At 38.9% G+C, this 16,808-nt stretch overlaps 5 protein-coding genes across 5 annotated transcripts; 2 read left to right on the forward strand and 3 right to left on the reverse strand.

Annotated features, from left to right (window-relative positions):
• Nucleotides 1-1,316: 1,316 nt before the first annotated feature.
• Nucleotides 1,317-2,437, reverse strand: BKA55DRAFT_592157 (uncharacterized protein; the record flags this gene model as incomplete). Its single annotated transcript, XM_046195349.1, has 3 exons — nt 1,317-1,763; nt 1,892-2,296; nt 2,402-2,437. The coding sequence occupies 3 exons, from the start codon at nt 2,435-2,437 to the stop codon at nt 1,317-1,319; spliced, it is 888 nt and encodes a 295-aa protein (XP_046052129.1).
• Nucleotides 2,438-3,189: 752 nt separating this feature from the next.
• BKA55DRAFT_724500 (cytochrome P450) lies at nt 3,190-4,059 on the reverse strand (the record flags this gene model as incomplete). Its single annotated transcript, XM_046201082.1, has 2 exons — nt 3,504-4,059; nt 3,190-3,465 (listed from the first exon to the last, which is right to left on the reverse strand). Exons 1-2 carry the CDS (start codon nt 4,032-4,034, stop codon nt 3,190-3,192), a joined length of 807 nt encoding a protein of 268 aa, XP_046052130.1. The 5' UTR covers nt 4,035-4,059.
• Nucleotides 4,036-5,006, forward strand: BKA55DRAFT_469159 (uncharacterized protein; the record flags this gene model as incomplete). Its single annotated transcript, XM_046186129.1, has 3 exons — nt 4,036-4,140; nt 4,206-4,759; nt 4,787-5,006. Coding segments are annotated over 3 exons (879 nt in total), but the record flags the coding sequence as incomplete, so codon positions are not given.
• A 6,582-nt stretch (nt 5,007-11,588) lies between these two features.
• On the reverse strand, nt 11,589-12,413 carry BKA55DRAFT_592176 (uncharacterized protein; the record flags this gene model as incomplete). The annotated part of the gene is made up of 3 exons (XM_046195354.1): nt 11,589-11,924; nt 11,955-12,038; nt 12,072-12,413. 3 exons carry the CDS (start codon nt 12,411-12,413, stop codon nt 11,589-11,591), a joined length of 762 nt encoding a protein of 253 aa, XP_046052132.1.
• Nucleotides 12,414-13,524: 1,111 nt separating this feature from the next.
• On the forward strand, nt 13,525-14,695 carry BKA55DRAFT_687724 (FAD binding domain-containing protein; the record flags this gene model as incomplete). Its single annotated transcript, XM_046199110.1, has 4 exons — nt 13,525-13,803; nt 13,885-14,204; nt 14,436-14,517; nt 14,603-14,695. 4 exons carry the CDS (start codon nt 13,525-13,527, stop codon nt 14,693-14,695), a joined length of 774 nt encoding a protein of 257 aa, XP_046052133.1.
• Between the last annotated feature and the right edge of the window lie 2,113 nt (nt 14,696-16,808).

Here is a 16,808-nt window from a genome sequence, read left to right on the forward strand (position 1 = left end):
ATACCAGCCGCGAAAACGCTCGAAACAGCTCCAAGAAGGAGGACAGAATGCTTGTAGGTCATCATAGTTACTGGCTCTGATTCAATGGGTTCTCCTCCCTATGCCTGCTAGGAGCGGAAACGGCATTCTTATAATGAATGTCCGCTATGACACTCCCCGTTGCGTTTGTCACCCCGCACCTCGCACTGACTTAAGCCGAGCACACAAGGTTTACCTCATAGTTCTTCACTATGCGGGGAAAGCCTGGCTATTTCGCGATTCGTTGCCAGAGCCAGATCACAGTGCATGAAGTGGACCTTCGGGGCCCGTCAACGGCCGAATTCGGGCAAGAGTCCGAGTCAGTCGTGCGAGAGGAAGCTGGGTCTAATGAATACCTGTCGATTCCGATGTAACGGCCCCTTAGGTAGCCACGTCGTATAAAGTCCGAGGACGAAGAATAAGCGACTTAATCAAACCTCCCAGCTTCATTCAGACCTTGCCTATGCCCTGTTCTCGTCCATCATTTAGGGCAGCGCAAATGCTGTCTTTCTGCTACAGAAGAAAAATCCGCTCTCCTTTGCGCCTATCAATTATCTTTATATTCCTTCCAATTTGAAGCCATCATGCGAGGGCTGCGGCTCGATTGAGTTAATCTTTAGAGGTTTGATCCATTATGGATAAAGCCGTAGTGATTTGAGGCTGGCGATCAACATAGCCTGCAGCTTGCTGGAAACCAAGACACTCTTTGGCAAGGCGACTCTGTTCCCGTTGGACAGATGTGTTATTTGCAGTTGAGACCTGTGGCTGAGAGCTTATATTCACCACACAGAACTTAGTTGCCGTTAGACGTGCTTGGCTATGGTTTTAGAACAGTATTTGCATCGAACGTGGAGTTGAGTGAATTTACCCCCCTCCTAGAGGAATTATGGGTGCTGCAAAGTGTTTACAAACACTATGGGTCTTAGGGCGACCGCCTTTGGTACTTGTCGTGATAGTTGTATATCCTTGACTTTCCAGCAGTGAAGAAGGGAATTGTTTTATGCGTCGGTGACACGGAGACAATAAACCTATTCTATTTATAAATGAATCCTGATATGCCTAGATTCTAAGCCTAAATGGGAGAGTTTTTAATATAAATTACTGGTAAAAACACCCTTTAGAAATCTAACTATTAAATACCATTTTTAATAGTTAAAAACAGAGCCCTAGTGCCAAAAGGCAGTCCAGCATGCTAAGCAGTCATTAGTTTAATTAACTCCATCTGCTTAAGTAGGATGTTTCTTTTCATAATCTAAACGAAGTGCTATCTATCAAATCACAAAGCCTAGGGACCTGCCCTAGAATGAAGCGACGACAGAGTGCAAGACATCATCTGCAGACTCAGGCGTAAGTCCTAGCTTCTCGTCCCAGAGCAGCCCGGTATGGTCGCCGAGGTTCTTATCCTTTCCGAACCAGATAGACTGCAGTAGATCCAAGACGCCCGAGTAATCATGGTTCTTGAGCTTCTCGTAACCCTTCTCACGAATCTCAGCGGTTGAGACATGGGTGACTTCGAATTTCTTGCCCGTGACTTTCTCGGCAGCTTCAAGGAGCCTGTTCTGGGTTATCGTGGTACTAGAGATGTAAACAAATTTATTGGCAGTCTGATCCAGGTTCCGCAGAGAAGCGGCAACTCCGCGGCCTACTTGGCCCAGGGTGCTGACTGTCAGAGGAACATCGCCACCATCGTAGAGGGTAGCCTTTTTTGTCTTTAGATCGACACCCAGGAAACCGGCGGTTAATCCCTTGAGTTGCATTCGTTAGCTAAGAACCTTCCATCAAGACCTCATCTAGAGTAGACAAGACCGGAGAGCCCACTTCAACTCGCGGTGCATATTAGAACGAGCGGGGTAATGACAAGAAACGGACTTACCATATCAAAAAAGGGACCCGAGATGACACCAACCCAGTTTATCTGGCTCTCGTGATCCTTAAGGTAGTCCACAACAGACGACTTGTCGCCAGCAAAGGGCAAGGCACTTTTTATATCTGGGTTTGTGGTATCGCTGCCAAACTCACCGGGCAGGAATACCTTCACAGAGGCCTTGATGGCGGCGTCGATGAGCTTCTTCTGGTCTCCAAGGGCGCCAAAACCCACGGCGGCAATGACGGCATCTTGGCCCTCGAACGCCTGGACAAGAGAATCGGGCGAGTAGTCGCTCTGAACCGCCTTAACGCCATCCAGAAGCGACACACCAGACTGTCGTGTCAGGCCAGAGACGTTAAAGCCAGCCTCGACGAGGTGGTTCACCAGAGGACCACCAAGGTTTCCAGTTGCCTGAAGAGGTAGGTGAGCCAATGACTTGCGTAGGTTACGCTTGCGACATGCAAGACCATCTCACTGGTGGGGCGAGGGAACTAAGAAATTGAGGCTGCTACATACACCAGCAACAATAACGTTCTTGATCTGGACAGCCATATTAGTCGACTGTAGACAAATGGCACCCTGGAGAATATCTTCTGGACGTGGATTGGGCGGTGTAGAATTCTGATGGTTGAGGAATGGATTGTTTAAGTAGATGGAGCTGATAATGGTGTAAAGACTGGGGTGACACTCCCGTTGTATGGGAGGAAATGGGTGTTTATATAAGAATACGATGGATTAGGTCCTTCACATGATGGCACTAGGATGATGTATCGCGCGGGCGTCGGAGTGTCTAACACGCCCTGACTAACTGATTTAATGCATCTAGGAGAGACGGAGTTACAAGTGTTGCCGCTTAGTCATTTTTACATGCTTGTGATACGCTCCAAACTCCGTCAAGTGCCGAACACACCCTGGACCGTCCGTAACAGAAATTAACTCTAAGGCTGCTTCTCAGGCTAGCTTAGGGGCCGACACCCCCTGCTCACTATTTCAACTAGTGACAATTGGCAATAGTAACCTTCCGGTGGCATTACCTGTTATTCTGTCAGACGGAGGAGTCAGCCTGGTTGTGATAACTAAGGGTGTGATTGTGTTAGATATTGGGGTGAATAGGGATCTGTTACATGCCCCACCCGGTTTAACAGGCAATTAAAGCTGCTGTAAGGATAAGAAAGAAGGATGAGAGATAGAGATGCGCAGCGGTGATAAGAGAGGCTAGGAATGCTAATATTATTAAGGTAATCTATAGAGACAAGGCAAAACTATATATAATCCAAGAAGTAGCACTAAGTCTAGGCAAATTATTACACCCTAGCTATCTCCAACACTAGACGCTTCGCCTTGGGCGAAGCAGCAATAAATCCTAACAATTGGGTATCTTCGTCATCCGTCTCCTCTCTGGCACGAAACTCAATCCCTGCCCACATCAGTGCATTGACAGCCAGGTAAAGTTCCTCCCAGGCCAGTTTTTTGCCAATACAGTTCCTTCTACCGCTCCCAAACGGCGTCAGCGATGCCTCCATTGCCTCGATGCTCTCCAGCCACCTGTCTCGATTAAACCGGTCGGGTTCTGGGAACACCTCAACGTCGCGATGATGGACCCAATTAGCATTTGGACGACGGTACCCTCCGGCAGCACATACGTCTCCGTGGCGAGCGGTTCGAGGAGCACGCGGGGGAGCGTTGCCATGATCGTCGGGAACCGCCGAAACGCCCCCTTGATGACGGCGTTGATATATTGGTTCTGTCGAACGGCGGCACTGGTGTCTGGGAGCGAGAGAACTTCCCGCCGTAGCCTAGCCTGAACCGCCAGGTTCCGAGATAGAGCAAAGAGGAGGTAAGTAAGGGTTGACGCAGTGGTGCCGGCGCCTGCAAACATCAAGCCCATGGCTTCCTCGGCAAGTTCCTCAATCGTCAGCTTCCGATCTAGGAACGTGTCCCCTCCCTGGACGAGGGGCGAGAGGAGGTACTTCTCGGATGAAGAGGAGTGCTGCAGGAAATGGCCGACCATCTCAAACGCCTTTGTCTTGGCGAAATGGTAACTGCGGAAGAGCGTACCGAGCGGTCCCGGGATCTTCTTCCCGAGACCCATGGATCGAATGAAGGGCGTGGCCGTGGTCAATCCCAGGAAGAGGGGGCTGTCTTCCATGGCACGAACGAGTTCAATCAGGCACGGATTCGAGAGGTCCTTGGGACAGACATGTTTTCTCGAGAATCCAAGCCTCATGTCACTCCAAGCTCTTGCCATATATCTCGTACGTATAGTGAACTCGGCCAAATATCCAAGCTCAAAATTTCGTCTATTGACCGTGTTATTCAGCAAGTAGTTCGCGCGTACAATGCAGGCCGATCAATATGGATCTTGAATGGACTCGTTATCCGCGCCGCACAGTCAATCGGGATACACCGAAATGGAGACGCCTTGGGGCTTTCCCCGTTTGAATCCGAGATGCGGCGTCGACTGTGGTGCACCATCGTTTGCAACGACTCGCGCTCAGCTGAGGACCACGGTATCTCCTTGAATGGCCTCGGCACGTCTGTAGATATGGCGTTTCCCTCCAATCGGAGTGACCATGAAATTTGGCCAAATATAGCTGAGCTGCCACGGGAACGGTACCAGTGGACTGAGATGACAAACGCCGTCGTCATTATGAAGATGAGCTATCACCTCAAGCGGCTGTACCAAATCCTAGCAGCCTCTGGGGCACTCAGCAACCTTTTGAACGAATCGATACGAAGAGATGTCGTCGATAAAGCCACGGCAGATGTGCTGCAATACCTCCAGCATTGTAATTCAGTCATTCCAGCGCAACGGGCCACGCTATTTTCTTGTCGGGCCTTCCTCCGCAAGCTCAACTTTATCAGCCGGCAGTAGTGGCTCGCCCTCACAAGCTCCAATAGCCGGGAATCTCACGCCACGGACGAAAACCTCATCGACGCATGCGAGATCCTCGGGCTCAACGTTCAATTCAGGTCCGACGACCTTCTGAAGCAGTTTCGGTGGGTCTGTGAGGCTTATCCGCCGTACCACATGCTCTTGTACGTACTATGGCATCTTTGCCTAAAGAGCTCGGGGCCTAGCGTGGAACTAGCGTGGAACGCCGTCAACCTCGCTTTCAAGTACTGGGATTCGGAGACTGCTCGTGGTCAGGGGCTGTCAGGGCCTCGAGGGAAACGGGGGCTTCTCAAGACCCTGACAAAAAAGGCCATGCTCATTGCTAGACGCGAAGGCGTTACTGTCCCCGAAAGTTCAATGAGTTCGGAGAGTCCCGGAAGAATGGACGGTGAATCAACGGAGCAAGAGTCCGAGTCGGTTATGGAGGAAATATCTGGCACTGGTTTGGACGACTGGAATATAGAGGCTGCGAATCTACCAGCATGGAAAGATTTTATTAATGAATTAACATGCAGGACTTTACTTCCTGCCCCTTTCCGCTATCCCTTTAAGCGGTACAGCCCTTTAGCAGGGTTATAACAGGGATATAAGACTAATTAAAATAAATAAAACTAATAATATTTCTCTTTATATACTAATTTATATAATAATAAAAGTCCTAGTAGTTTTAATTATTATAAAAAGCTACCTTATAGACTTAATAGCTATATTAAGTCTGCCTACTTAAGCCTCCTTAATACTAACTTTATATATTAGCTATTATTAGCTATAAGAAAGTATTTTCTATTTTCTTTTTCTTAAAAGGTTAAGGCTATTCTTACTTAAAGCCTTAATAAGTAAGGTAATTTAAGAATATCCCCTTATTAATATAATTAATATCTCTTTATAAGTAATTTTACTATAACTAGGTATTATTTATATCTTCCTCTTTCCTTACTTAAGATTTCTTTTTTATATTACTTTCTTAAGTAAATTTAATAAATAAGGTATTAAAAATATACCTTTTCTAGCTCTTAAGGGTCTTATAAGGCAGTTATTATAACTATAAGGTCTTAAGCTATAAAATAAAGCTATTTATAAGTATTATATTAAAAAGGAAGGACTAAAGGAAAGCCTATTATAAGTTATAATAAAATTAATACTTATAGCTTATATAAGACTTTATTTAATTTCCTTAATTTATATAATTTATTTTATTATTAAAAGAAGTAAATATAATTAATATAAAAATAAGCTTTATTATAATATTATTAAAGGTCTTTTATATTAGCTTAAATTATACCTCTTTATTAATAGGCTTCTTCCTTCTCTTTAAGGTATATTAGTTATTAATATTACTATATATAATAAAGAGAAATAATATAAAGCTATTATCCTTTTAAGTAATTTAAATAACTTAAAAAGGATAAATTAATAAAGGAAATATATATAAATAAGTCCTTTAAGTATATAAGGCTATTAATTATAAGAATTAACTTTACTTTATTATACTTAAAGCTTAAAGTACTTACCTTATTTTTCCCTTTTATAAGCTTAAGCTCCTTAATAATACTATAATTAAAGTAGGCTATACTTATAGCCTTATAACTAGCTTCTTAAAGGGCATAAAAGAGATTAAGTAAGGAAAAAAGGTTATTTATAAAGATATAATATATTTACTTTAGCAGTATATTAATTAAGTAAATACTAACTCTTATTATATTATTAAGGGCTATAATCTCCTTAGGCCTTCTCTTTCTCTTTTTCCCTTATTATAGCTTAATAACTAGCTTTATCTTTAGTAGCTTAATAATAATAATAATATATAGTAATACCTTTATATATTATAATTACTAAATAAAAAGGCTATTTTAGGCAATAACTTAAACTTTAAACCTTATAGGTATAGGCTTATTCTTAATTAAGGTTATATCCTTACTCCTGCTTATAAAAGGGATTATATACTTATTTATAGTAATATTATTTCTTAATATATAAAGCTAGGCTAATACCTTTTATATTAAGTTAAATTATAATTTAATAGCTTAAAATGCCTTTAAAAGGTCTTTTTTATTACTTAAGTTAAGTAAGGTATAATTAAAAGTCTATATATAATATAAAATTATCTTAAATCTTTATAAAAATATAAATTTAATAACTAAATATAAAGAGGACTAAATACTTAAGAAAGGGGAGCTTTAATAGCTTTTAATTATATTTTCTTTATAAATTCCTAAGTAAATTAGTAACCTAAGTTATATATATATTTATATAATTAAAAGCCTATCTTACTTATTAATTTATAAGTAATTAGAAATAGCTAAGTTATAGCTATTAATAATATTATTTTATATAAAATAAAAGACCTAGCTTTTATTATAATAAACTTATAATTATATAAGGGATATAAGTATAAAAAGCTAAAATAGCTTAAGTAATATTAAAGGCAGTATATTAATATAAAAGTTATAATCTTTTATATTAAAAGAAATAAAGCTATAGTTACTAGCTTTTTTAAGTAAGTTAATTATTATTTTAATAAGATTTAGGCTCCTTTATTATATATATATATAAAAGCTATAATTATTAAAGTTATATTTTTTTACTTATATTTTATTAAAATTTAATAAGGAATTTATTATTTTAATAAATATTAATTAATATAAGTTTTTAGTAGTATTTTATAAAAATTAAATATCTTATAAACTTCTTATACCTTATATATATTAACCTTATAATTAAGTAAAGTAGGGCAAATAACCTCCTAAAGGGCTATACTACTTAAAGGGATAGCTTAATCTTTTACTTTATAGTATAGTAGTTAAGTATAACTATTTTATATTTTCCTAGCTAAAGATATTTTCTTTAGGTTTAAAAAAAAAGATTTTTTATATAAGCTTATATTATAATTATCTTATAAATATAGTTTTTATTATTATTTATATATTTAGTTATGTTTATATATATTATTTATAAATAATTTACTTATTAAAGTAAAATAATTAATTTTAAAGCTTTAATTAACTTAAAAAATAGTTATATTAATATACTAATTATACCTAACTACTATACTATAAGGCATATACTTAGGCTATAACTACTATTATAGTAATTATAGTAATGCTTATAGCTACTTATAAAAGCCTAATAATACTATTATAATAATTAATTATAACACCATTCTATTAATAATATAGCCTTTGCTTTTTTACTTTATATATTAATATAGCGCATTAAATACTTAATTTTTAAGTTATTTTAAAGTGCTTAAAGGGCAAGAAGCGTTCTAGCTTTAGTATTTTATTATAGTATATTTAATAACTAAGGATAAGGCATCTTTATATAGCTTAGGGGCACTTAAGAACCTATTTCTTTTTTATCTTTAGTATAAATAGCATCCTGGACTAAATAACTTAATTATAATTACTAAAGACTATTTACTGCAAATATCTAAATTATTAAACATAATAAGAATATATTAATTATATAATATAAATATTATATATAAGTAGTATTACCTAGCTAGTATAGTTATATAATTAATTAAGTATAGTATTAAGAGGATAGGAGATAAAGATTAATAATAATTATAAACTTATTTATATTTTTTAAACTATTCCTTTAAGTAGTATAGCCCTTTAGGAGGTTACTTGCCATACTTTACTTAATTATAAGGTTAATATATATAAGATATAAGAAGTTTATAAGATATTTAATTTTTATAAAATACTACTAAAAACTTATATTAATTAATATTTATTAAAATAATAAATTCCTTATTAAATTTTAATAAAATATAAGTAAAAAAATATAACTTTAATAATTATAGCTTTTATATATATATATAATAAAGGAGCCTAAATCTTATTAAAATAATAATTAACTTACTTAAAAAAGCTAGTAACTATAGCTTTATTTCTTTTAATATAAAAGATTATAACTTTTATATTAATATACTGCCTTTAATATTACTTAAGCTATTTTAGCTTTTTATACTTATATCCCTTATATAATTATAAGTTTATTATAATAAAAGCTAGGTCTTTTATTTTATATAAAATAATATTATTAATAGCTATAACTTAGCTATTTCTAATTACTTATAAATTAATAAGTAAGATAGGCTTTTAATTATATAAATATATATATAACTTAGGTTACTAATTTACTTAGGAATTTATAAAGAAAATATAATTAAAAGCTATTAAAGCTCCCCTTTCTTAAGTATTTAGTCCTCTTTATATTTAGTTATTAAATTTATATTTTTATAAAGATTTAAGATAATTTTATATTATATATAGACTTTTAATTATACCTTACTTAACTTAAGTAATAAAAAAGACCTTTTAAAGGCATTTTAAGCTATTAAATTATAATTTAACTTAATATAAAAGGTATTAGCCTAGCTTTATATATTAAGAAATAATATTACTATAAATAAGTATATAATCCCTTTTATAAGCAGGAGTAAGGATATAACCCTAATTAAGAATAAGCCTATACCTATAAGGTTTAAAGTCTAGGTTATTGCCTAAAATAGCCTCTTTATTTAATAGCTATAATATATAAAGGCATTACTATATATTACTATTATTATTAAGCTACTAAAGATAAAGCTAGTTATTAAGCTATAATAAGAGAAGAAGAGAAAAAGAAGGCTTAAGGAGATTATAACCCTTAGTAATATAATAAGAATTATTATTTACTTAGTTAATATATTACTAAAGTAAATATATTATATCTTTATAAATAACCTCTTTTTCTTACTTAATCTCTTTTATGCCTTTTAAAAAGCTAGTTATAAGGCTATAGATATAGCCTGCCTTAATTATAATATTATTAAAGAGCTTAAGCTTATAAAAGGAAAGGATAAAATAGGTATCTTAAGCTTTAAATATAATAAAGTAAAGTTAATCCTTATAATTAATAGCTTTATATACCTAAAAGACTTATTTATATATATTTCCTTTATTAATTTATCTTTCTTAAGTTACTTAAATTACTTAAAAGGATAATAGCCTTATATTATTTCTTTTTATTATATATAATAATATTAATAATTAATATATCTTAAAAAGAAAGAAAAAGCCTATTAATAAAGAAGTATAATTTAAGCTAATATAAAAGACCTTTAATAATACTATAATAAAGGTTATTTCTATATTAACTATATTTACTTTTTATAATAATAAAATAAATTATATAAATTAAGGAAATTAAATAAGGTCTTATATAAGCTATAAGTATTAATTTTACTATAGCCTATAGCAGGCTTTCTTTTAATCCTTTTTTTTTAATATAATACTTATAAATAGCTTTATTTTATAGCTTAAGACCTTATAGCTATAATAGCTGCCTTATAAGACCCTTAAGAGCTAAAAAAGATATATTTTTAATACCTTATTTATTAAATTTACTTAAGAAAGTAATATAAAAAAGAGATCTTAAGTAAGGAAAAAGGAAGATATAAATAATACTTAGTTATAGTAAAATTACCTATAAAGAGATATTAATTATATTAATAAGGGGATATTCTTAAATTGCCTTATTTATAAAGGCTTTAAGTAAAGGCAATCTTAACCTTTTAAGAAAAAGAAAATAAAAAATACTTTCTTATAATTAATAATAGCTAATATATAAAGTTAGTATTAAGGAGGCTTAAATAGGCAGACTTAATATAGCTATTAAGTCTATAAGGTAGCTTTTTATAATAATTAAAATTACTAAGACTTTTATTATTATATAAATTAGTATATAAGGAGAAGTATTATTAGTTTTATTTATTTTAATTAGTCTTATATCCCTATCGTGACCCCGCTGAAGGGCTGTACCGCTTAAAGGGATAACTAAGCGCTATTACGGTGACCAACCATAACAAGATTAGAAAGATGGGAAGTAAGTTCCGCATTGAAAGCTTCTCCTCATCTTAAACAACCGCCAAGAGTATTCCCTGCTCCTTGTGGAAGGGAGGAATCTCTTATCTATAATCTCGCCAGTCATGCACATAGCTAAATTTTGGCGAACCAGTGGGGGAATTAACAGGTTACGTATTAGCATGTGAAGTGAATCTTGTGCAGGAGCTTACTAGGTGAAATTCCTCCGCTATTGGAGAAGTTTGACGATGGGTAATAGAAAGATGGTGAGAGGGGCTCGGGTATAATACTTAAGGGTGCCATGTTTATTCTCCGATGTTTTGAGACAGGTGAAGAAGGTGGGGGCAGACCCGATACCTATGCCAAGTATACAATATAGCAATCTGAAATAATCAGAACTGCTAGGACTTCTATTACTACATAAATTAGTATATGTAAGGAAGTACCTTTAGTTTTAGTTTTTTGAATTAGTCCTAAACCCTTGTCGTGACCTCGCTGGAGTCTTGTAGAGTTGCTAGTTGCGTACGCTAGTAGGTAGCGAGCCGGGAACCCTGACGGGTTTAGACCGGCAGTTGATTGAGGAGATATAGAAATGGCAAAGAGCTCCACTTTAAAATCCTCGGTCTGTCGCGACCCCCCAGCTCCTTTTCTTGTGCCATGTTCTTGACTTCTCTACGGATCACGAGAGTGATGATTTCGTTACGTACTCATCCGTAATTCACTCCAATACCTAGGTATTTAGGAGGCGGGGAAACGGGACATGGTCATACTACACTACCATTTGTGCATCGCAATTATTTTTGTAGAAATATTCATCCTTACAACAGCTCTTACATAGAAGAATTAGGTCTCTGATTCTCTTCACTTTTGGAGGGGCGTAATCAATATTTGGGTTCTCAGTTTCAATTATTGCCGAGAATATATATATTGAGAGTCACTCAGCCCTGTCTTCCATCTACGAGGGCTGACCCAAGTAAGGGGCTGGTGCGATAGACCTTCCACCATCACTAAGAATGGTCGTTCCCGTACAGTACCGATCCTTCATGGCATAAATGTAAGCCTCAGCCACCCATTCCGGTAGTCCAACCTCCTTCGTAACTGTCTGATCCGCGAGATTCTTCAAGAATGCCTCTATCTTCTCGGGCGGTACAAAGATGTTCAATACAGGTGTTTTCACGGCACCCGGAGACACAACATTGACTCTCAACGGATGAAGATCGACTGCCAAGCCTTTCCCCAGGTCCTCCTGCAATGTCGCGTAGGCGGTCATGATAGCCCGCCCAGGGTATGGCTAGGCGCTGGCGGTGCCGCTCGTCAACACGATGGAGTTCTTAGAAGAGATATCCAGGTACTTCAGGGCGAGCTTCCCAAGTATAACAGCAGCAGCGAACCTGACTGACAAGCCCTATTTCAAATCGTCTGTGGTGATTTTGCTCACATGCGGCATCATGTGCAGATCGCCAGCCACGTGGACCATGTGGTTGATAGGGCCTCCGGCCTTGACTTTGTCACGAAGCTCTGTCAGATTCTTCTCCACCATGTCAAGGTTGGCCAGGTCAACTGGAGCATCGTTGATGTTGTCTGCGAGCACCTGAGGGTGTGCTTCACGTAGCTGGGTCACGGTACTGGCGACTTTATCTGCCGTGGAGCCAGTGATGAAAACGCTCGTGCCATTGGCGAGGGAAGCGAGGGCCACTCCGTAGCCGATACCGCCAGTACCGCCGAGCACCAGCACGCGGCTGCCAGCGAGAGGATTGGTGTGTGTAGTCGCAGGAGTCATGGTTGACCGTTGATAAGTGAAGCAGGGAGGAAGTTGAGTAGGTTTAGGAACAGTGGAAGCTAAGATTGGGATGATGATCGAGTGTTTGGTGGATGGCCTGTTCGTGGTGTGGCAAGGGCATATAGGGCATATGTCTTCAATATCTGGGAGACAACACTCGGCTGGATAAATTGCTTTGTGCCTACGCAGATATCGGGTTGAACAACCCCCCGATATCACCGCTCAAAGTAATTAGTAATGCTGACAATTACTGCATAAGTTGTGTGGAGTCGTACTACGTGGTTCTAAAGAATTATCACCATGCAATATTGTGAAGTTTGAATTTCGGAACGGAACTGTCGCGGCGAGGGGCTTGCTGAGACGGTGAATGTCGGTGCAAGCAACACTCCAACCACATCCGCAACTAACATACACATAAGTGGGTTCGAGAAGAAACCATTGGCATCGAGCACGACGACGTCGTTGCTTAGCGTGTTCTCTAGTTGTTTTCTGGGGTATTAGCAACTAGTTCAACTGGGCTGGTGAGTCAGTGGCCCTCGGGGTGGGAGGGTTTCCGCTATCGCTGACTATGTAGGGTGAATCTACAACATAATCTGTTGCACTTTCGTAGGGGGGTGTCGTTTGTAAAATGATTTCATGATTCGCATGTTTCTATAAATTTGTGCTGGTCATTCACACTCACGTGTGGGCCTCACTGCTCGCTTCTCACTGCTCACTCAACCTCACTGTTCACTCGGCCTCATTGCTCACTCAATCTCATCATCACTACCACTCCCCAATCACATCGTACTTCGTTGCAATCTGAATCATGGCTATTAATAAGGTCCTTATTATCGGTGCAGGACCTAGCGGTCTGTTGCTTGGCCTTTTTCTGAGTCAGGCAGGCATACCCTTTGAGATACTTGAACGTGGGTATGGCCTCAACCAAAGCCCCCGAGCAACTCATTATCTCAGACCGGCATGCCACGAACTGTAGAGGGCTGGTGTACTTCATGAAATCATATCTCGAGGGTTCCTCCCCAAGACCATTGCGTGGCGGAGGCGGGGGCCTGTGAAGGGGGAGAGGATCGTCAAGTACCGTCTCCATAATGACGATCCCAACGTACTCGGCATGACATGCTTGCCCCAGCCTCAAGTCGGCCAGATCCTGCTGGAGAAACTTGCCAGTGTTAACGCACCTTCTGTTAGATTTAGAGTCAAAGTTATCGGGCCTGGGCAAGATGAGACTCAGGCCTGGGTAGACGTGACGAAAGAAGGCAGCGATAAGGTAGAGCGCTACCACGCCAGCTTTGTCATTGGCTGCGACGGAGGGGGTAGCGCAGTGAGGAAGAGTCTTTATGGGGACGACTTCCCGGGTTTCACCTGGAAACAGAAGCTTGTGGCAACCAACGTGAGCCTCATGTAGCCCCATTGCAAGGCTACTATATCACTAGCCATCCATGAGTTAGCCGGCTAACAAATCTCCTAACAGGTTAGGTACGACATGGCTGGGTTTGATTACGATGATATCAACGCCGTGCTTCACGAAGAACACCCCCACAACTTTGTGCGCATTTCCAAGGAGCCTGGGTTGTACCGCGTGACTTACGCGGAAAGAGATGATTTCACCCCTGAACAGCTCCGGGCCAGGCTCGAATGGAAGTATGAAAACATGCTCCCGAACAACCCCAAACCCGACGCATGGGTGCTCGAGAATTTCAGCCCGTGCAAAGTCCACCAGAGAATTGTGGATAAGCTGAGGGTTGGAGAGATCATCTTGGTTGGAGACGCCGGGCATTTGACAAATTTAATGTGCGTTGATGCGCTTCCAATATGTCCATGATGCGGCTTTGAATGGTTTTTGCTGATACTTTGGAGCATTAGTGGTTGATTCGGGCTTTCAGGTGCAATTTGTGATGTCGGTGCCCTTGCGGACTGCCTGGTTGGTATTCATACTGGGCAGGCAGAAAAGTCCATTCTCGACAAATACGATGAGCTTCGGCGCAAGGTGTGGCATGAAGTTGTTAACTCTAACTCTTCCAGGAACTTCACAGGCACATACGAGGCGGATGTGGATGAAATGGTTGAGATGTGGAAGGCGATGGACCCGAACGTGATGGGGGAGGTGAGTCCCACTCCTTATCCCACTCCCACCTGCCCTTGAGCCCGTCCCTCTTACGTAGGAGTGTTTCCTCACTAACTCTGTGCAGAGCTTCTGGACTATGAATCTTTTAACGGACCTGAGACAGTACTATACTAACCCTGATGCTGCCATTGCTAAGAAAGCCGGGGAGCAGTATTAATAAAGAGAAGCCTTTTGTATATGTATATATATATATATAACTTAGTAGCTAGGGTTGTGGTATTGTTCTCATATTATAGAGGTACTATAACTGCTAAGGTAAATTATAATAATATATATAATAAGCTTGTATAATAAACTGTTAGAAAACTAAGGATTCCTCTTACCTTTAGGATTTAAATTATTAATTTAAAAATCCTAGAAATAAACATATAAACCTAAAAAAGAACTTTTAATTTAATAATAAATAATTAAGTTTTATAAAAATATACTTTACCTAGTAGTATTATATAATATAAATAACATTAAACACTATATAGATATAAATAAACTTAATTAATTAATTACCCTAATTAAATTAATTAAACTATTAAGTTCTTGCTTTTAACCAAATTATATTATGCACTTTGTAAGTTGAAATAATTAGTACCGGGATCTATTAGGTGGGGTTATCTATTAGGTAGTCCTAGATAGTATATAATCTAGAATACTATTACTACCTGCAGGGCAGCAGCTATTGCCTAGCAGGCAGGATTATACTACCTATTTACTACAAGTAAGCGACTTAATCTTGATATAAAGCCTGATAATATGACTTAAAGTGATCTTAATAGTTGCCTTAGGATTGGAGCTACAGAGATATTACATGGTAGTCTAAGTTGCCCACGCATAACTTAAGCAACCAATTTGCCATTTAGGTATCCTTTCTACCTTATGGACCTATTAGAAAGGGAGGCCATTCATGATCAGGAGGATGGTTAAGGTATTCTAGTGCCGCCGATATCCTTACCTGACTATTTTTGACTCGGAGCAACTTTATCCCGCATATGATCATATATGGTTATACGTCTTAGGCCGCATGGTTTAGGTATATGGGCAATATATGAGTAATATATGTTTTAACTAAACCATACGCGTATGGTTAGAAAGCCTGCTGATACCCCTGCTGCCGGGAACTTCCGACCTTTGAGCAAGCTTGTCAAACAGGCAGCCAAGTAAGGTCAGAACAATCAAGCAGATACGTAATACAATGAAGTCAGTTCGGTATATTAATTACATAAAAGCTCTTCTTTAAAGTGGCCTTTAGTTAAGCACCTTATTAAGCATTCGGTGAATTCTTCCATCTTATTAATCCCTTGGCCCAAGAAGTCCGCTCGGCGAATTGAAGCAGTCGGTGAATTCAATATCCCGTAGCCACACCGCCTAAGAACCATGGACAATTACAACCCGGTAGACCATTTGCCCTCTTCTAGGGGAACATCTTCGCTGTCGGCGACGTCGCCTAGACTGGCGGCCCGAAACAAGGCCGTGCCGGCATGGTACAGGGGGAGGTAGTTTTGAACAACATCCTCCACCTGATCAAAAACCAACAAGGCGTGGAGAACTATGTGCCCTTGCCATTTGAAGGGGCTTTACAACTTACTATGGGAGAGGTATGTATGACGTCTATATTTCGCGGCCAGTTCGCCCACATACGACAGCTAGCATAACCACATCATGTGCCTGCAAACTGGCAACTACGAGTTGCTGGAGGTAATGAAGGAGAAGGCTGACGAGGATGTCGGCGCAGCCGAAATGTGGGAACAGTTTCATGCCGAGCTTCCGTAGGTCGAGCAAATGAGTCAAGAGATTTCAAGTTTATCAGAAGCTGTGTTTTATACGACAGTGTCTAGGGGCTGGCTAGTAGTTCTCCTTACTCGTTTGGGGCACCAGTAGCTGCATCACTAATTTGAACGGTACGGAATATCGAGTCGAGATCCTTTAAAGTTCAATGGGGCTGAAACAAGATGGAGAAGACACAAAAGCTTCAATCGGCCAAAGATCAGATAGTTCAAGCACAAGGCTTAAATTGGGAAGCGAACTGCAGATCCTACAGCGGAACGTATAGCTATAAGGCTGTGTTTGTGTCATCCACGGTGGCCAAAAGAGAATAATTACCACCCTAAGACAAGAACGTCTAACCGGGAACAGAGTCAGTCTCGGTAGTGGCAGACCTTGGAAATGTAAAGAGCCCAAATCCTTGGGCCATCTCACCGCCCAGATCGCCGTGCAGTCCAGACGCAATCATCGGGCTCAAGCGAACTACCTGGCCTCGGGTTCGGAAACGGGATCTT

The sequence above is a fragment of the Fusarium redolens genome, assembly GCF_020744475.1.
Source record: "Fusarium redolens strain MPI-CAGE-AT-0023 chromosome Unknown BKA55scaffold_5, whole genome shotgun sequence".
NCBI lineage: Eukaryota > Fungi > Ascomycota > Sordariomycetes > Hypocreales > Nectriaceae > Fusarium > Fusarium redolens.